The sequence below is a fragment of the Vipera berus genome, assembly GCF_964194415.1.
Source record: "Vipera berus genome assembly, chromosome: 1".
Classification (NCBI taxonomy): domain Eukaryota; kingdom Metazoa; phylum Chordata; class Lepidosauria; order Squamata; family Viperidae; genus Vipera; species Vipera berus.
This window is the reverse complement of record NC_138202.1, coordinates 66,959,923-66,981,734: the sequence shown is the minus strand read 5'-3', so window position 1 is coordinate 66,981,734 and position 21,812 is coordinate 66,959,923. Positions and strand designations below refer to the sequence as shown.

Sequence of the window (21,812 nt, the reverse complement as noted above, 5' to 3'; positions counted from 1 at the left end):
AACATTGAAAAGCTAAGAAGAATATTAACTTTTTTTTAAAAAAAGGGAAAGTTTACTATGCTTCTTAAAAGCTCACTTTTAAGAATGCATTATCAGAGTTCCCCAACCTTGTGGGGTTGGCAGCCCAGAGCAGAGTAAGGGGGGGGGAAGAAGGGATGGCTTTGTGGGAAGAGTAAACGCACATGTGTGCACGAATACCCATTGCTTGAGCAAGTGGAGCCGTGAATGCCTGCAATGATACCTGTGGCGATGCTCATGCAAGTGGGTCCACAAACACCCACAATGATGCTCGCAGCGATGTTTGTGCTAATTGGGCCGCAAACACCTGCAGCGACGCTCGGGCGAGTGGGGCCACAATCACCTGTGACGCTTGTGGCAACACTTGCATGAGTGGGGCTGTGCGCGCGCACACACACACGCACGTACCGACCAGCCACTCACGCCACCCAGTGGCCAATAGGCCGTGGCCCACAGGTTGGGGACCCCTGTCCTATATGACTCCTGAGTGTTTCTTGGCAAACTATAAAAGCTAAATTGACACGTCTCGATTCCAGGCTAAAAGGTACATCTACAAATGACTTACCTACAGTCTGTTCAGAATTAAGTACAGTGACAGTGATGTTGACAGAGTCTTGCTGATCCACAGTATCTGTTACAGTGAATTGGAAGATATAAATCCCTTCAATCAGATTCGAAAGCATCATAATATCGTTCTCTTTCTGAAGATACAAGGAACAAATCAGAAATAAAAATGACCTAAGCAAAACAGGTCTCCTTGGTTTCCCTCACTTTAGAGGTTATCTAAGCAACTCTGGGGTTGCTCATCATATTGTACAGTCCCATCATGTATAAATATAAGGAGTTGCTAAATTCAGAATTCTTTGTAGCACATCCCCAGAATTATGTAGATGCTTTAGAATTGTTTAGGTTGTGCAATGGTTCATGAATCTCATGTTATTTCTCTCTATACCACGCAATGTTACAAACTTTCAGTTAGCAAACAATTTGTAATCCAACAAAAGTTAAATAAAATGGCATTTTTCCTCTAACATTTAGGAAATGGGCTATTTCATAGCTTATCTACTTGTGATTGTTTTTCTTTGTTCTAAATTGTCATAATCATAAAACAAGCTCTACTACCATACAGTACAAAACAACAGAAGAGCAGTCTTTGTAGTGACACATTCACAATATTGAAGTTAGAAGAATAAATTGTTGTAGTTTTTTTAAGCTGATAATCTAAAAATCATTCAGAAAGGAATATAACAAAACCATAAAATGCAAAATCAATATACTAAATCAGCTTTAAAAAAAACCTCAACACACCTATCGTGGTTAAACATATTGTTCATAACATGCAGCAACTAAGTATAAAAGAGCTCCAAAGTATAGTTAGATTTAGAAATGAGTAATCCTTTTAAAAAATTGCTCTAATGTTTTTATGTATATAGATTTGATGTCCTTGATTTGCAGAGCTTAGACGAGCACTTGAATAAGATATTTGCTTTTGAATGAATGAATGAATGAAACGAAACTAAGAACTATCTTATTCCTCTTCCCATCATTGTACTTTGTACCTCTCCCAGTTATATAATATACTTGCTTACCTGGGAGAGGGACAAAAGCTTTGATGGAGAGCACTTGCCAGGGGATGGAAATGCCTAATACAATTATAATAAATTATTCATGCATTAGTCTTCATGTGTTTCAGTGATGTGAGACATCTTCATGTTACATACATTGTATTGTTCTATTCATGAACTCCCAGAAATAAGAATCTGTATTTAGATTAAGATTTGATAGCTACATTAAATCATGTTTACAACTTTTAAAAGTTGATCTTTTGAGAACTACCAGACTCCAGCTGAAAACAGAAATAACCCATTGTTCAGCCTCATAGTGGTCATGATAATGACATTGATAATGTTTAGAAAGAACTTCAACTAAATTAGCCAGTCTATAAAAAGATCATCAACGGACACCTACATTCTTGAATGGGTTCAAGGCAAAGGAGCAAAATTTAAATGGTGAAAAGCTAGCCAAATTTGTTAAGTCGCAAAAAAGTATATCGGGGTGTCAAACTCGCAATGTCATGTGATGTGTTGTGACGTATCGCATTTTTTTTTTCCATTGCCAGTAATGGGATGGGCGCAGTTTTGGCATGACGCATCCGCCCCATGGGCCAGCAGTTTGACACCCCTGATGTATATGATATGAGAAAACACCAAGGAATTTCAGCAGATCCTACTGATAGGTCCAAAAGGATCTGGAGGAATAAAGATAGCTTTACCTGTTAGATGGATGGAATGTATTATCATCAGAGAAAAAAATTCCTCATCTCAAGTGTATCACATTCTCTACTAAATGGCCATGCTAATTCCAAGGAATTAAAAAAAATCTTCAAGTATTTTATAATCTCTATGCTATCCTATTAATAATAATCTCTATGCTATATTAATAACAATGTGAAGTTTAAATTTTTTTTCTTATAATCCATATGGCTGCCGTGCATTAAGTGGAGATTTTAAAAGTGCTATGGAAGGGAATCTTAGTAGTAGGCTTACCTTCATTACCACTGAGGAATCACCAGAAAGAAGAGTCCATTCATAATTCACAATTCCATTATCATCAGTACTTTCTGAGCCATTCAATATTACTGGTTCATTACTGGGCTGGACTTTCACATCCATCCAAGCTTTAGCTTTAGGCCGCTGATCATCTAGTTTAAAAACAACAACAATCAGAATGCATTATTTTTTCCAAAAATCTCCTAGGACATCAACATCCACATTGGCCAACTTGACAGAAAATAATATTATTGCAATTCAAGACAATTTCAGTGGAACTGAGTTTCTCATGTGCTGTAAAAATACAAAACAACTTTGGGGCAGGGAGTGGGGCTTTCAGTTGAAAACAAGCTGATAAAATACTCAAAATATATAGAAGGACTCAACAAATCCCAACTATCTTTTTTTCTTTTTAAAAAGACATTATAATGTGTTCAAATCAAAGCCGTAAATTATAATCAAGATGTAGGGGCTAGTGCTCTATGTGGACTATATGGATAAAGAAACGATACAAGTAGTTCAGCAGAATCACTAAGTTTAGTTATTCATAGCTTGGCAAAACAGGTTTAGTAGGTTCAAAGTAGGAAAGTACAAAATTTTCTATGCATGGAAATAGCTTTTTAGGATGGTCCATCCCTGGACCAACAACATGCATCATCCAGGCAAGGACTCCAAACATGCATATTGTGTGCAAAGGAGTTCTAGGATAGGAAACAGTGTGGAAAGGATAAGGCTATTAGCAATAGCTAGTGAGGTAAAGGGAAGAAAGGTATGGTGACCAAGAGGAAGAGACCGATAAGAAGAAAAATGAAGAAAGGCAAAAAAAAAGCCTTGCTCATTCAACTTATCTTGTAAGACCCCTGAGGTTTGCACCTTAGTTGAAACCTGAAACTCCTTGTATACAAAACAAAACACACATTTTCCAAAGCCCTAATTCAAAGCAAAGTAAACCATTCACTTGAGCAGGCTTCAGGTTTGGTGTCATGATGAGACGGGCAAAAATAACCAGAGCTCTGGCTTCCTAGCCTGATTTCTCTCTGTCTGGAGACCCCAAGGAGTTGGAAAGTTGCCCTGGAGAGGCAACAAAGAAGAAGGGAAGCCTTGGGAGCTTGGCTCAAATGGCCGTCAGCCCAAACGAACTGAGGAACCTCTTCAAACGGATGGAAGAAAGGCTGCCTGTAAATGCACAGGCAGCCCAAGTCATAGACAATCACGAAAAAAAGCTTGTCAACAATGTGTGAGAGCTGGGTGAGATTGTTTCTTTTTATTCCTTTTCCCTGTGGACTTGGAAATAGAAATCCCCTGATTGGAAAACATTTCTAAAGCAAAGACCCCAGTAAGATTTGGGAAGAAAGGAGTTAAAAGCGGCGAAAAATCTTAAACGGGGGAACGAAATTAAGGAATACAAAAGAATATACAAAAATGGAATTGGGACTGATTTAAAGAAAATTTGGTTAACTCTTACAGTGTGGAAAAAAAATTTCTTATCTAATTTCTGTGAGAAAGCAACTTAAAAAGAACTTTTTAAAACCTGGATATAGGTTTTACAGTAAATAAGAATATCTAACGGTGAAAGGAACAATACTAAAAGAAAACAAAAGGTTGTTGTATTTGGAGAGACATGATTTACAACTTGGTTGGCATGTTTTCCTTTGATATGGAAAAAATAAAATTCATAAATATTTTCAAAACCACTATATTAGAAATGCATTACTAACATGGGAAAAAATAAAATGTAAAATATACTTGAAAATTCCAGGATGGATTTCAACAATGGAAGCATTTGTACATCCAAATTTAGTCAGTTTTGAGAAAATATGGACATATAAAGATATTCTAAATTCTGAAGGGAATTTAAAATCTAAACAAGAGATGGAAAATCAGGGTATTGATCTATCATGGTGGGCATATTTACAAATGCAAGTGAGATACAGTAAAGATGTTAAATTATACGGATTTTATAAAGAACAGACCTTGTTTGATCAGATATTATTAACCTCTGATGAGAAATTAATTAAGAAAATGTTTAACTTTTTATTGAATTTAAAAATGGAAAATGAACAAGTAAAAGAAACAGTGATAACATGGGTAAAGAATTTTGGACATAATATAAATTTAGAGAAATGGCAAAACCCATGGGAAAGAAATTATAAATTGACAATGTCAACCTCTTACAAAGAAAACCTCTATAAAATGTTTCACAGATAGCACTTGCCATTAGCAAGATTAGCAAAAATGTTGAAAAATATGTCAGATAGATGTTGGAAATGTAAACACAAATCAGGTATGATGGACATGCGTTAAAGCAAAGAGATACTGGACAAAAATACATACTTGGCTAAAAAAGATGTTGGGAAAACATGTAGATTTTGAACCTGAACTTTTTTTATTAGGTATAATGCCAGAAAAGAATGATAAACAAAGTATATACTTGATTTTACATGTGATAAAAGCGGCAAGAATCATATTCACACAATATTGGGGGAAATGAAGCAATACCACCAAAGGAAGAAATAATTAAAAAAAATACTAGATTGTGCGGAAATGGACAGACTTACTCTGAGGTTGAAAGAAAAAGAAGAAATAGAATACTATCAAACTTGGGACTGGAAAAAAGAATAAAGGATTAGGAATTAAACCGGTATTAGTGAATGATAAACTCAGACATGTTTGTTGAACAAGTACTATTGAATTCTATAAAAAAACCAATTAAAACTTTTAAAAAAAACATTCACTCAACCAAACATGTTTGCCTAGCAATAGCAACATGAATGGCACTGGGCCAAAGATGCAAATTAAAATACAGATATGATAGAACAAGTGGATGTCATCAGCTGTTTTCAAGTTGTCTCTAGGAAACACTTAGAAATAGTACTTTGGAAATAGTACTCTGGATAGTATTCCTGTTCCACCTCCTTTCCTATTAAACCCATGAGATCAATTTGTGGCAACCAGCTGTTCTTCAATGTTCAATAGGCAAACTTGACCAAATTAAGCTCCCTTATGTAGGTGCTCAAAGTGCTACAAACCTGGAAGATCTGTGACCAGAATAATGCCTCCCAGAGAAGAGCTTTGACGCATAAGCACTTAACATCATTTAGTGATATATCTTGTGACAAGAAATAAGATGAAAGAAGAATATAAGTATGCCAAATAAAACAGCATACCGTAATATGATGGAACAAATGCTAAATCAGCTTTAATTAGGAAATTCATTTTAATCATTTCACTTCCATCCCCGCTTCCTGGAGACTGTCTCTCTTTCTTTGTATTATAAAAACTGACTGGATGTGGTGAAGGATACCAATTTTAAAAACAGAGAGAGGCTACAAAGATTCATCAGCAATGCTGTTATATCAAATTTGTGTCTTTTCTTGTTTCATTCTGTTTGAGCGTAGGAAAAAAGAAATGATGCTGAAACCTCAGTCCTGGATCCTATGAAGACAGCCGTATATGATGTGATATATGATACCACGTATTCAGTATATGAAGTCATGCACACTATCTACTTAAAACTGTTTAACCCATTTTTCTCCACTAAAAGGCACCATTCACAGAGATCTCAATGCCTCTTATATCCAAACACCTTGCCAAGGAATTTCTGTCAGTAGAGTAAGGCTAGGATCAATCTCTCCCAGTCTCAAATGCCAACAGCTCAACTGGCTACTTCTGTAGCTGCTTTACCTCTTACAATACTGATCAAACTGTTAAACATGTGGCAATACTGTACTCATTTTCTCCTCTACCACTGGTTTCTGCCACACCCATCCTCATTTTTTTGCCTCCCACCTTGCTGATTTATACCAGTTGCAGAAATTAATGGGAAGTTCAACCTAAGGAATTCAAATACTAAGGCAGTCTTGTCCCCACTTAACCCAGAGCTGAAACATTTTGATCACTTGGCTGCGGAGACAATATGATGATCATTAAGTGTGAGGATCAGTCGTTAAGTCATTTTGTTTGGCACCACTGCACCATTGTAACTTTGAACGGTCATTAAATGAATAGCAATAGACTTATATACCACTTCACAATTCTTTACAGCCCTCTCTAAGCGTTTTACAGAGTCAGTATGTTGCCCGCAACAATCTGGCTCCTCATTTTACCAATCTCGGAAGGGTGAAAGGCTGAGTCAACCTTGAGCCGATGAGGATTAAACTGCTGGCAGTCAACAGAATTACCCTGCAATACTGCATTCTAACCACTATGTCACCACACCTCTTATGGTTGTAAGTTGAGGATGGTTGTAAATTGTAAGTTGAGGATGGTTGTAAGTTGAGGACTGCCTGCAGATAATTACGTTCATGCTAGCAATCTAGATAAGAACCAAACAACCTGACAAATATAAAGTATTACCAAATTGTAGGATAATTATTAGTTCTCTATAAATCAAACTTGCTTAGGTTGTTTCAAGAGCTAAACATTATGACTCTGATCATATTTATGGAGGTTTGGGTAGGATTACTATGACAAGCACAATTACTTGGCATCTGTATTGTTCTCTCTCAGAGAATTGTTTCCTAGAAATTTCCCAAAAGAGCTTTAACATATTATAGGAGGTCCCTGACTGGAAAAATTGTGCAATTAATTATTTTCCCTAGTCAATCAGGAAATATGCTGTTGTCCAGAATTAATATATCTGACATCACCTACAAAATTTCCCTGATGACTGCCTGGAAATTTTAACTAGACAATTTTCTACTGTAGTCTAACTTTCCTCCAAGGAATGTCAAATATGACTCTTCCACCATAAGCAGCAAAAGGAGGTTGCTCATAACAAGTAATCTTAAAATCTTTTACTACCACTGCTTATTGGAATGGCTTTGTTCTTATTCTAATTCTACTAATGATTAAAATGATTTATCTGGCTATATAATTGCAGTGGGAAAGATCTCTGCCTTTTCAAGTATTTCAGAGAGTCTTATAAAACATTATACACATATCAGCCTCAACTTCCATTATTCTAATTGAGTTCCCTAGGCCAGGGGTAGGCAACCTCGGCTCTTTTATGACTCATGGACTTCAACTCCCAGAATTCCTGAGTCAGCATAGCTGACTGGGAGTTGAAGTCCATGAGTCATAAAAGAGCCGAGGTTGCCTACCTGTGGCCTAGGCAATGAAAACAGCTGTTCTGAGGACAAGACTGTGGAACACTCAAGATGGCTAACAACAACAACATTAAAACACAAATTAAAGCCACTTCAAAACTACAAATATTTATACTGAAAATTTAAAATGGAAGCATTTAAAATCTTCAAGAGATGGGAAACTCTTGGGTTTTAATCATTTCTGGCTATTCTCATTCCAAACAGTTTCTGCTACAGAATTCCATGAATCAAGCTATGCGCATACCTATAAAGCGTTGTCCTATAAACAGAAAACTAATTATATTTTAGAATTAGATCAGTCTACAATAATTCACTGAGCCCCATAATCATAACAACCCAGCAAGTTCTTCCCAGAGTTACACCATTTTTCTATGCCTGTGTAAAATGTTTCTTCCATTAAAAACTAAGGCATCACAAATTTTCTGTATGATAAATCAGAGAATGTTATCTTTGCTAACTGTGCCTTTCAACTCATGTATGTGAATATTATAGATGCAGATCTAAGTTTAGCTTTATGAAACTATCCAATTACTTCCTGCTTCCAGCTCTCAGCAACAATAAGAAATTCACAGTGGGTTTTAACCTTCACTAAGCACTCACAAGGTTAGCTTTCTTTGAATGCTTTTAAGAGAAGACTATTTTGTGCAGTTGACCAGTCTTCTGGAAAAAATTTACAAAGAGCCCAGGCAACATTTTTCTCAATTTGAAGGCCTCCCATGTTCATCCTTCTATATGTTACTTCGTTCTTCTTCCGAAGAAAACTGGTTTTAAAAAGAAGGCAAAATTGCTGACAATTTCATTAGGAGACCTCTTGGTTATTGCAATAGTGTAAAATTCCTTCAGTAAATCCATCAGTGCTGCATCTCATTAAAAGTATTGCAAAACATGCATTAGGTGCTCTGAATTAGTGGCTTTTCCAAAACTCTTGTGATATGATCAGATTAAGTAGCCTGGGTGAAATGCAAAGGACTGCAAGTACTGAAACAATAGTGACCAAAATTTGCAATCCTGGAAGCATCTAAGATTTTCTAGATAGGTGGAAGATAGGTGGAATCTTCAAGATATCAGCCCTTTGATAATTGCACAAGATACTTCAAAAGCACATCCATTTGACCTAAATGTAACATCATGGCTACATGACTTAACTGCAGCAACTGAAAATGTTTGCAGTGAAACCAGTGCTTTTTTTGTAAAAGAAAATGGTGCCGGAACTCACACGTCATACAACCCGCCTTGCCTACCCTAGAAGGTTCCATCCAAAAAAGGTGCCGGAACTCCGTTCTGAGCGTTCTATGAGGGAAAAAGCCCTGAGTGAAACTCACAACACAGGGAGTGTTTCCTTACCTCAAAGGGCTTATACCTGGCTCTGAAGAATGTGAACATTCTAGCTCAAAGTGCAAATATTCTTTTCTCAGGTAAAATATTCTGGAGAGCAGTGTTTAGCTAGCTATAAGTGCACTTGGGAAAAATATATTATCTAGCCAATTTCAGTCTGAAACTGATTTTGGTTGCACTAACAATTTGATTTGAAAGAGGAACAGAAGTGTTCCCTTTTTTGTCTTTGATTTGCTATTTATATCTGATATAATAACTCTTCAGATCATTTGAAACAGCACTGTGGATTGGAATTTGATGATTCACAATGATGCACCTCCTATATCCAGAGATGTTACTGCTCAGCCAAAAAGGTAAACCATAGAGGATGTGTGATACGATCCTGTGGAAATTTATCCTGGTTCTTCAAGTTACTGAAAATGATCGGATAATGTGATCGTAACTGATCAGATGGTGTGTGTGTCCATGCACCTATGGTTTGAGTCAGTGTTCATTGCTGGAAACTGCTGGAAAGTCCCTGCAGTTTTCTTGACAATATTTGCAAAAGTCACCTGTTATGTACTGGGCTTGTGGTGATACACCACATGCGTTGCTGGAGCAGCTAACAGCTCTCCAGCAACCCAGACTAGCTGTCTCCTGTCCTGCAATTGGCTAGCCTCAGGCAGCAAGAGTGGGTTCAAACCTATTGGCTGCCGCCTAGGGGCTAGACTATATATTGTGGCTGGTTGCAGCCCAAGTTTCAGTACAGTTCTAGCAAGAATAAAGTATGAGTTATCCTGTACTCAGCCACGTGTCGTCATTCCTGCACCCAAGAGCCCACTATTTAACATCACGTGCCATTGATTTCTTTCTAGGGCTGGGAGAGAATGACTTCCCAAAGTCACCTAGCTCAGCAGTCCCCAACTTTTCTGGCTTGGCGTGGACCCAGTTCCAAACAGGCCACAGCCCAGAAGTGTACCAGGGTCCGGGGAAAGGGGACGTAGCTGGCTTCATGCTTAGCCACTACACCAAACTGGCTGCAGATTTTTAAAGAGCACTTATCGTTATGTATAAATGTGCAGGTCTTCCTTTTTCAATCCAACTCTACTGAAACTATATGCTTGGAGACAGTGAAAGGAAATTCCTTCCTCAATCTAAGCACTCTCTTAACTGTGCGAATGTCCTCTCCCAGAATTTTCAGAAATAGCTATACTGGTTCAAGAACTTGGGGAACTGAATCTCCGGCACATTAAAGAGTGACTCTGAATGAACTATTTGCTATCACACAGTTCCTGTCTGTAAAAAAGAAGAAATTAGCAACTTGCCAGGAAGTTGTTTATGAAAATGGGAAGAACAAAAAAACCCCACAAAATAACTTGAGTATTTCCATACTTCAGAGTCAAAATCTTCTTGAAAATAAACTCCTAATTTATTTCCAAGCCACCTATTTCAAACGGCTGGCCTTAGGGCAAAGATCAAAAGTTAGAAAACTTTCTTGTAGGATGGTGTCAATTTGAAGCATTTTTTCCCAATTATTCCCTCCCCCCCCTACAATGGCTGGATTCATGTAGTACGCTAAGCCAAAACCAAAGAAACACATGATGGCTTAAGATGGTATATAAACCAAGCCTTTAAATCTAGGAATCAAATGAGCGCTGAATTGCTGTCTTGGTAGGCTAGCATTGGTAGCTGCTTCAGGGGCTCCAATAGGTCACAGAAAATTCCATTTACTGTATCATGTTCCTGGTCATTAAGGTTCTTAAGTAGAGGAAGCTGTGAGTATGTTGGTGATAAGCCCAGATTACCTTCCTCACTCAACAGCCTATAAATCAGACCTAAATCCATGCTAGCTCTACCACCCCAGTACAGGAACAGTGGTATATTTTCCTCATGGATTGATTAGTAAGAGGTAGAAGTGATATTTGGCATGAAAAGGGAAAAAAATCAACCCTGTTTCACTTAGAACAATAAACTCTGATTTGCTTCCCTTTCCCCTCTCTTTACATAGAGCAGAATTTCTGTTTTTGCTTTGCTTCCATACATCCTCTTTTGACAGAAAAAAGTGTAGAAATTCCTGAATTCAAGTTTCTTTTTGGGGAGTACAAAGCTCAATTCTGTCTTCTTCCTCACTCTAAGCACATCCACTTGATTTTAATGCGACTGGACATGAATTCCAATTTTATCCAAATACATAAATAACTTATGAGCAATGATTTGGCAAACCTGATGGCTTCATCTTTGTATTTGATAGCAGGTATACAAAATAATCTGGATGAGGAAATGTTGTTACCAGTGCTTTGTGATCCATTTACAATTAGGGCATACCAAGCCAGTTAAGGTTGTTACCACCAAAACAGGGCAGGGCTCAGAAATCACATTAAACATACCAGTTGGAACACTTGACCTAACAAGATAACTAAAGAGGAAGTAAAATGCTATCTCAGCTTATACCGAGACATCCTTTTCCAACGCCACTATATTACAGTCAAGCCAGTTTTAAGTTTTACTAACAACTGACATCTAGCCAATTTGCCTACTTTCCCCCTGCTTTTCTCCTACGATGTTTTTCAGGACCTGTGAAATGAAAAGGAATGCACTATTTAGAAAAAAGAGAAGCAGTTAAGAAAATAGAGATTTGACTGTTCACACAGTACAAAGACATCAAGAGAGGGGCCAATGCATATGTACCCTCTGCTATATTTGTCCAAAATGGTATAGGGTTTCCTGCCTGAGCAGGGGGTTGGGCTAGATGACCTCCAAGGTCCCTATTATTATTATTATTATTATTATTATTATTATTATTATTATTATTATTATTATTATTATTATTATTATTATTATTATATCATCAGCCTGCTATTATCAGTAATTCTTTTAAAGTATTTGATGGTAGAAACATTTTCCAGTCATTCTACTCATTTACAATATGGTATAAGCTGAGCTCTGGGGTTTCCCTCAGTTTCATCCGACTGTGATGGAAGCTGGTGGCACCACTCCCCACTCATTAAAAGCAGGCAGGGTATTAAAATCAAGCCTTTTTACATATCATCCTTCCCCTTCCTTGATCAACAAAGATGCTCCTCTCTTCATGGCTTGATCCATGTAGTGAGACATATAGAGCAGGGGTTCCCAACCCCCAGTCCATGGACCAGTACTGGGCTGTGGCATGCCAGCAACCGGTCTGCACAAACAAGCAAAGCCTCATCCGAGAGATACAGGCAACACAAAACCATGCATCCTCTGGTCCGCAGAAAAACCACTCTCCACGGGATTGGTCCCAAGTCCCCAAAAGGTTGGAGACCCCTGATATAGAGAATAGATATCAGGGGGTTGGAGAGGGAGAAATGTTATTTTAACCCGCAAAAGGGGGCTGTTTTGAAAAGCAAGGAGATGAGAGTAAGGGGAAGGAAATATCTCACTAAAACCACCATCTATCCCAGGGGTGTCAAACTCAATTTCATTGAGGGCCACATCAGCATTGCGGTTGCCCTCAAGGGGCCGGGTGGGTATGGCCAGGGTGGGCGTGGCCTACTGGGTGGGTGTGGCTAGAGTGCATATGGCCTACTGGGTGGGCATGGCCAGCTCTACATCGTTTGCATCAAGGGTGCCTATGGAGGCCTGGGCAGGAGTGGGACAGATCTGAGGGTCTCTGGCAGAAGGAGGGTCTCTGGGCCAGGGCCAAGGCAGTGGGGGCCGTTCCCTCACTGTTTCCAGGATGGCTTTGTGGGCTGCATGAAACCACTTCACGGGCCGAATCCGGCCCCCGGGCCTTGTGTTTGACATGTCTGATCTATCCCATTGACCCAAAGACGAAACCTTGCAAATTCTGATGTAACTCATATGTTTTGCAAAGCCTCAATGCATTCTCTTTCTCTTTTCCTTTTTATTTCTTTTCCTTTTCCTTTCTCTTTTTCTTTATTCCAAAAGTCCATCCAGTTCACGCATACTTTCAGCCTAAGAAAACAGCAATAGGAACATCCCCCCCCTTTTTTTGCATTGGCAACAGAATTCAAGACATACAAAATTATTTATTTATCTTTTTATCTCACCAAAAGCCACTCTGGGTAGTGAATAACAAATACTCCAACTGCAAGAAATGAAACTTCTAATCAAGCAGCATGGACCAGAGCACTAAAAACATACTTTCCATCTTTCTGATTTTTGGATTGCATTCAAAATCAAGCAGCCCCACTCTGGATTCCATTTGGAACAAAACATTCCAAACACATGTTCATGCATAAACCATCCAAAACCAGTTCTTACATTCATGGAAGGCTTTGAACATCTCTAGACTTACTTTGAAATTGCTGGGACAAGATATAAAGAAAAAAGTGGCTTGAAAGAAAATGATCTAATATTTATTCTCTCTTCAAATGGTGATTCCCAATACATATCATAACTCTGCATAGATACTTTATAATACAATCTAGAAAAGATGCAGATGCAATGTAACTGACATTAGAGTATTCTGTAGCTGGGACTCCTGATACCACAAGCCCCTTCATATCAGTTGTGTGAATGTGATTAACACCTGTATTTTAGAACCTGTACCAGATCAGATGTCTCTAACAGTTCCAGGAAAATCAGGAGGGAAAGATAGTGCCAAAATCTCTACCAGGTAAATGAAATCATCTTATTGCTCAGAGGTTTTGTTAACACTGTCTCTGACAAATGAATTCATGGTGCTCTCATTTATCCCGTTCAAACAAACCTCCTACGGTCTACATTATTCCCCACCTCCTGACCCAGTTCATCATACGTCAGAGCTAAAGAATTCATATATTCTCTGGCTACAATCCAAGTGCACTGCCTTGCCTTCCCAATTATTAATTCATCTTTCATTCTTCTGCCATTCAATAGGCCAGCTATGTAGCTATAAAATTAAAACTAAATACAGAACAGGAAAGATCAACAAACTGAAAACTGCAGACGTAAACCCATGGGACTTTTATTTATCTGCCGAGAAACTGACCAAAAATGAGAAGCAGGCATCAATCAGATCTCCCTAGGAATAGCATTATTTCCTTTAGGTGCCACCAAACTGGGGACCATACCTCACATTATGTATGATCTTTCAATATGTGGACAGATTTATACGAAAGAACATTACCTTAAAACAAGGGGAAAGTCATATGTATCATAGTTCTTTACCCAAGCACCTTTCTTACTTAATTGGACAGGTCTTCCCCACTTATAAATTAGATATTAAATTGATTTGGTTACAGAGAAAAGTGTAAAGACAATTATCTAAAAGCACATCATTCTTGGGCTAAAGTATAGAAAACCAAAAAAATTTTTTAAAAAATTGCCTGGCTAGTTATAACATGATAATAAAACTAGAGAAGCTTACTTACAGGTAGGTAATAATGGCATTATTTACAATAGGAGAAAGTACATCTGAATCTTAATTTTAAGATTCACTAAGTAGCAATGGAGATTTTATGGAAATTTTGTTGACTGAACATAAAAAAATACCATTAACACCATTATCACAGCATTCAATGGTATGTTTATATAGTTTATATGATTTAACAATTACCAAACTCTGTTCTTTACATTTGTGTTGTATGTAGAAATTGTATTTGTATTTCAGGTTCTTTAATCCTATAGAAATGTTCAAATACAGTAGCTAATGTTGTGGTATTAAAAGGTGAAAACTTACATAAAAAGCACATATTTAAATGTGAAGAAAACCAAAGTTTGATAGATCTTCCTCAAAAGTGCTACCATTTTCAGAAAGACTTAATATTCAAAAAATAAATGTAATTTCAATTTTATCAGATCTAGCAATTTAGTGCTTAATACAGAATTGTTGAAGAACCATAATTTACAGCAACACTCAGCTGATCTGAGTGATGAAGCAGCCCTTAGTAATTCTGGAGGGCTACAGTATTGATCTAGGTCAAGTATCACTTGTTAGGATAGTTTGATTATGCCGTTTTGTGGGGAGAATATTCTCACTCAGCAATTAGCTGCTGGGATGCTCCTTTTTAAAAAAATGAAATAATACAAAGCTATCACAAGCATTAAGTGGATCTTAGATCAAGATTAACAGAAGTATACTATTGTCTATTTCTATAACTTGGCTACAATCAGATGCATTGTTTGTGATGTGCAAAGGTATTTTCCTAAGTCTGATCACCTGTAGCAGGGGTCTTCAAACTTGGTCCTTTTATGACTTGTGGACTTCAACTCCCAGAATTCCTCAGCCAGGCATGCTGGCTGAGGAATTCTGGGAGTTGAAGTTTACAAATCATAAAAGGGTCAAGTTTGAAGACCCTTGATCCAAAGCAATCTCCTAGAACAATGGAATCAGTACAAGAAGTTTGACTGAGTGACCAACATTGAATTAGGTTTGTGTTAGTTTTTAAGAACATTTGCAAGATCAGCAATTGTTCAAAAGCATGCATGAGAACAAATGGAATCTGATGCAGGAATGCACATTTATTACATAATGGTATTAATTATGCACACAAACTGTACCACTTATGAAACAGACTAAAGAACAACCAAGAGAGACCAAAATATCAGTGGTTATACCTATTTCCATTTTTCTTACAACAACTCTGTAAGTTGGGTTGGTCTGAGAGTGACTGGTCCAAAATTAATCAGCCGGCTTTCATGACTCAGGAAGCCTAGAATTCACAATCTTCTGGGTTTTAGGCCAACACCTTAACCATTACACCATATGGCTGTGTTCAGAGCCATTTGCCAACCTAATATTTTTGTTCTGTACTGTGGTATACTCCTTCCATGCAGGTCCCATGTCTTCAAGTCAAACAGAGCCACAGGGGTATTGGGGATGGTAAACGACATCAAAATAGCAGATATAACCAAGAGATTGAAGACCCACCTCATTTTAACATATGTTGTATGCATTGCACACAGAAACACAGCTAAGACTTCAATTGCCCAGATCATAACCACCATTTTGACATTGTTCACCCTTCTCAAATGGGGGTTTAGAAAAGATTTTTACTAGTTTTCTACAAGTTTGTCTTCTCCAGATGTTCTACAACTTTCAGAAATCCAGTTTTCACCCTGCAAATGACATCTATAAATAGAAATCAATACTCTGTATCCTAAGAGAAATGAACTTGGGAATTGTTGCACTACTGCCCTTTTCCAGGGAGAAGAGATTCAGTGCTAACCTACAAATGATGTCATGCATAACTCCCCGCCCAAATCAATTTCTGACAATAATTTCCTTTCTTCGTTAGACCAAAGTCCATCAGGTTCATTATTTTGCTTCCAACAGAATCTAAGAGAAGCTTTTAATGTTCATAATCAAAATCCAACAGGAAATAATATTCCCCAAAACTTGCCCCTAGTACCTGTCACACAAGAATTGGATTACTCATTAGGTTTAATTCACAGTGGCATATCAACCTATTATTCCATTAATTGTCTTTTTAAAGACTCAGAAAGCACTTAATTACAATTCCAAAGCTGTTTTTTTCAAAAGGCAACTGTACTTTGGGCTTTGTTTTTTGAAAGTCCAGTTGCCTTTTGAAAAAAACAGCTTTGGGACAACCACAACCTGGATGAGTGAGAATCTCCACAGACATTTCATTACAACTACTGCAATCTATCACTCTATGTAGCGATTAGAAGATCATCCATCCATTCATGACAGTCAATGAAAAGACTCCAGAGACACTAGAAAGAGTACAGAGAAGAGCAACAAAGACGATTAGGGGACTGGAGACTCAAACATATAAGGAACGGTTGCTGGAATTGGGTATGTGTAGTTTAATGAAGAGAAGGATGAGGGTGGGGGTGACATGATAGCAGTGTTCCAATATCTCAGGGGCTGCCACAAAGAAGAGGGAGTCAAGCTATTCTCCAAAGCACCTGAAAGCAGGACAAGAAGCAACGGATGGAAACTAGTCAAGGAGAGAAGCAACCTAGAACTAAGGAGAAACTTCCTGACAGTTAGAACAATTAACCAGTGGAACAACCTGCCTCCAGAAGCAGTGAATACTCCAACACTGGAAGTTTTTAAGAAGAGACTGGACAGCCAATTGTCCAAAATGGTATAGGGTTTCCTGCCTGAGCAGGGGGTTGGACTAGATGACCTCCAAGGTCCCTTCCAACTATATTACTACTACTACTACTACTACTACTACTATTATTATTAAAAACCTGTAAGTCAAACCTTAGCAAGGCATTTTGCTATTTAGGTCACCCAACAACTGGTATCAGAAGTATCCTGTGATGTACTCTAGAGATAGAAAGGAACTCTAATTACTTACAGCCATTGATCTTATCATTTAATTGCTCTAACACCATTTTAGACACCATGCTCACAAAATATCCTTACTCATATTTAACTGTACCCTAGTTTATTCATTTAATGCTTTTTCTGATTTGCATTACACTGTTTCAATAATACCCTCATCTCTGTACTGTTGTTGCCTTAGTACCACATGATCAAGTAGTCATGCTAAGGCTACAGTGTGGTTAGTAGCCTTTTACTGCCATGTACCATACCAATGGCTGGGATAGAGGTTCCTGAATTTTCTTGGTTCATGGCATCCCTTACAGTTCCCAGACTATGTGTCATGGCACCCAGAACACTGCAGCAAACTCACTAACAGCTCCATTTATTATGTAGTAAAATATCCTGTGATGTCTTTGTGTGTAGTTTGGGAACTGTGGGATTGGGGTCACACTATACCAAGGTTTGTTTCAATTATTCTGTCATCAAGACAAGTGTTAGCCAATGTCCACCACATTATGCCAAACAGTCAAGGAATGCCTATAGTTTGGGGAGCCTAAAGACCAGTTCAGTTTATTCACACATGTGACTGGAGCAAGATTTGAGGACAAAACTCTAGCCATGGGAATCCATAGCATGGCCTATAACGATGTACCAATCTTGACACAAAGGATGCAGCTGATGTGTCTGATGTTGGGAGGCAAGTATTAAATTGCATCCTTTTCTCAATGATGTTATGACCCAGCTGTTGTCAGTTTGACATTGCTTGTTAAAGATACTGAGCAAGTATTTTTTTAAGTGAAAAATGCTTATGCTCTATACTTGTTCTAGACTTGTGTTTTCATTTTCCAAATGAAAATTGTGTGAAACTGCCCTAGCATTTTTCAGCAATCATGGTCAGCAGTGGTGCTCAGAGCCACTAAGATTGACAGGTGACTTGGGGCCTTAAGATCTTGAGACAGGCCAGGCCAAGCCAAGCCAAACCAACCAGTTCAGACTGGGCACAACTGCAGGACTGAAAGGGAAGACAGCAGCTTCTCTCGAGGGCACCCTCGACTGAGAAGCAGGCTCTGGTCTCCTTACCGCTGTTGCCTCGGTTGCGCATGGTCGCGTAAGCGTTGTAAACCTCCCGTCTGACATAGTTCAGGAAGCCGTCCTTCTTGGCAAACCTGCAGACCAAGGCCTGGTCGTAAAGGCAGTTGAGGAGGAAACAGCTCTGAATGCCGTCGGAATCGTCTGCGGGGTTCTGCTCCACCAGGGCCAAGTTGCAACTCGGGTTCTTGCAGCAGGCGCGGACGCAATCGCGGCTGCTTTCCGCCGGCGGCGAAGCCAGGAAAACCGCGCCGTTCTCCACCGAGGCATTCGTGTCCAGCACAAACTCCGGAAAGCCGGCCGTAAATTGGGCAAGACACATTTCTCCAAACGAGGTTCCGTCCCCATTTTGTTCCTGACCGAGAACCAGGCCGGCTAAAAAAACCAAAGTCCCCAAGAGTCCGGCCTGTAGCCGGCTCTTACTTCGGCCCATCTCAGCCCAAACGAGCGAAACGGCGCAGTTCTCCGGGCCCGAGGGCTTTTCCAAAGGCAGATCCGCCCCCCCGAGCACCGAGCAGAGACGCGAGAAAAGGCTCCGGACGAGCAGGAGCGTTAAACTCCCGTCTCTCCTCCGAGCGTCCTTTTCTCCACCGGGGTCCCTGGAACTCGAGCCCTTCGGCGAGAAATGACTCTCCCAAGTTGCCTTCCTCTTCTTCAGGGCGAGATCGGCCGACCCGAAGCCTCTCTCTGCACCCCCACCCACCCCCCGCGTCCGACAGGCACCCCTCGCCTCTCTTGCAGACGGTCGGCGACTGGGAAACCCACCGCCTCAACCCGAAGCTCTCGGGGCAGCCCCTGAGATGTAGCCGAGCGGCTCTCTCGCTTTCGAGCCTTGGGCCCTCTTTCTTTCCGGATCTTGGCTCCAGTTCCTTTTCCTTTTCTCTTCGTTTTGCTTCCTTTACTTACCTGTAGAGTTTCAGGTGAAACTGACTCATAGGCTACCTCTACCGTCAGAGAGGGTGGCGCCCTCTCCGAGGATGTCTCCAGTTAACTCTTAACTCACTGCCCGCTGCCGGCTGCTCCGTCCTGCCCTTAAATAGCAGTCAAGAACAGACAAAGGACTCCCGCCAGGTGACAGGAAGTGAAATTCGACGCCCTCGCCTCGTCTTTCTTCGTTTTGACTGCAAGAGAGAAGCAGGGAGAGGCTTGGTTAAAATCCAGGTTTTTCTCCCAATTTTTTTTTAAATGCAGAAGGGCCGAGTTCATAAGTTAGTTCACACGTGGAAAGAAGACGGGGGCTCTGTTTCTGCTTTTTGTGGTTAGTTACGCAGGATGTAGGGAATAGGTTTTTGTGTAAGAAGGCATAAAGAAGCCGTGTTAGGACCTAAAAAGCATATTGGATAGTCTTTATTAGAAACAAAAGACTGGGGTAATAAAGGCTGAAGGAAGAGGAAATGTGTGTGTGTGTGTGCTTTTTAATTGGAGTTTAATGTAAAAACGGAAACCTCAAAATCTATCTGAATTTGTTCATGAAAAGGCAGGATACAAATGTCATATACCTGAGCAAGTTTACCAAAGAAATATAGGAAGCCACCGATTTAATCCTAAATTTTTACACCACATAGATATGCTCAGTGCTTTTTTTGTAAAAGAAAAAGGTGCCGGAACTCACACATGTCATACAATCTGCCTTGCCTACCCTACAAGGTTCCATCCAAAAAAGGTGCCGGAACTCCGTTCTGAGCGTTCTATGAGAAAAAAAGCCCTGGATATGCTTGCCTGACAATTAAAATTACAATCCTGTCATTGTTTTCATTATTATTTTCATGTATGTATTTCATGTACTTCATTTCATGTATTTATTTAAATTTGTTACAGCCATATTTTCCATGCTGGAAAATTCCATTAAACACAGTAGGAATTCATTTTGAAGAGTTTACTATGTATTAGAAGAGCTATCTAACTCTGATAAAAAGCTAAAAAAAAAAAGAGTCCCAGGATGTAAAAAGTTATGAAATTGATAACAATCACCCCATATATTGAAATTCCCAAATGTGTGTGTATGTACACCACACTCACACAAACCTACTCAGTCAGATCCTTTGAGGGTTTCCAAATTTTAAAATCATGAAACCACAAAAGTGATAATCATATCCAATGACACAATTGTGTGAAATAGAGTGTGTGGTAAAGGTCTTTAAAAGATATACAAAGAAATTGTAATGAATTTGTGCAGATTGCCCTTGTCATTAATTGATAGATGTATTTATTTATTTATTTATTTAGTTACATTTATATACCGCCCTATTCCCTGAGGACTCAGGGCGGTTTACAGGAAATTAAAAAATCCACCATACAAAAGTTAAAAAAACCAAATTAAAAAATATTAAATTGACCCTGTATACTTAAAACCCCAATTAAAAATTTCTCCTCAGCCTGGGCCCGAGAGCTCAAAGAGCCAGGTCTTCAGGCCCCGGCGGAATGATCGGAGGTCGGGGGCAGTCCTCAGCTCCACCGGCAGCTGGTTCCAGAGGGCAGGCGCTCCCACTGAGAAGGCCCTATCCCTGGGTGTCACCCGCCGGCAATCTCTCACCGGCGGCACCCTGAGCAGACCCTCCCTGTGGGAGCGCACTGGGCGAAGGGCGTTTGATGCCGGCAGCAGGTGTTCCCTCAAATAGCCCGGACCCAGGCCATGTAGGGCTTTATAGGTAATAACCAGCACCTTGAATTTCACCCGGAGGGCAACCGGAAGCCAATGCAGCTCACGGAGTAGAGGTGTTACATGGGAGTATCGGGAGACCCCCATTACAACTCGCGCGGCCGCATTCTGCACCAGTTGAAGCCTCCGAGTGGTCCATAGAAATGGACAAATCTTTAAAAATTAATGTTTTAAAAAAATCTGGGACCATGGCATATAGGTGATCTAACTTCCGTTTAGCAGATCTAAAAGTGTTACATACTAGCCTGTCTGTTTTATGAAATATTCTTTCAGTATTTCTTTTATTTCTAATTCATATTTTCTATATTGTAATCCATGCATCTTTTTCCACCAGACACATTGGGTACAGTATTATCTTATCACAAATGAATGATTTAAATATACTTGAAACTGTCCGCAGTTTTTTGTCTTGCAGAAAAAAAATCCTATTTAATCAGTTGAGTTGATGTCATATTATTTTGGAGTAACAACCAGGCTAGAATCCATGTCCAAAATATAAGTAACCACCATTTTAAAAAAAAACTAAATATTCTTCAATTTTATATGATTCATTATTGTTGAAAACAACAACAAAAATCCTGTTGGCAATGAATAACTTCTAGAAGACCTGTAATAAGAATAAAGAACGGGAAAGAGGAATTAAAAAGATAACTAATCCTCCATGCCACTGAATCATTTCTAATTGAGCTATTGTGGCACTTCTACATCACAGCCATCTGTTGTTTATGATAATTAACAGCCATTTTTTTTATTGAAAAGTTTTAAAATACATTTTATCTTTAACAATCCCCCCCTCCCCCTCCCCAACCTATCCCTCCCTCCCCCTCCCCCCCCTTTCCCCCCTCCCCCCC

General features: G+C 39.3%; 1 protein-coding gene across 1 annotated transcript in view; it reads right to left on the bottom strand.

Annotated features, from left to right (window-relative positions):
- SPINT1 (serine peptidase inhibitor, Kunitz type 1) overlaps positions 1-19,293 on the bottom strand; it is a 30,293-nt gene extending 11,000 nt beyond the window's left edge. Inside the window, exons 1-3 of the mRNA XM_081312719.1 lie at positions 18,294-19,293; positions 2,565-2,719; positions 584-719 (exon numbers count right to left, since the gene is read on the bottom strand). Coding sequence (XP_081168845.1) covers positions 584-719; positions 2,565-2,719; positions 18,294-18,735 — 733 coding nt within the window. The 5' untranslated portion in view covers positions 18,736-19,293. The remainder of the gene's footprint in view (positions 1-583; positions 720-2,564; positions 2,720-18,293) is intronic.
- Positions 19,294-21,812: the final 2,519 nt, after the last annotated feature.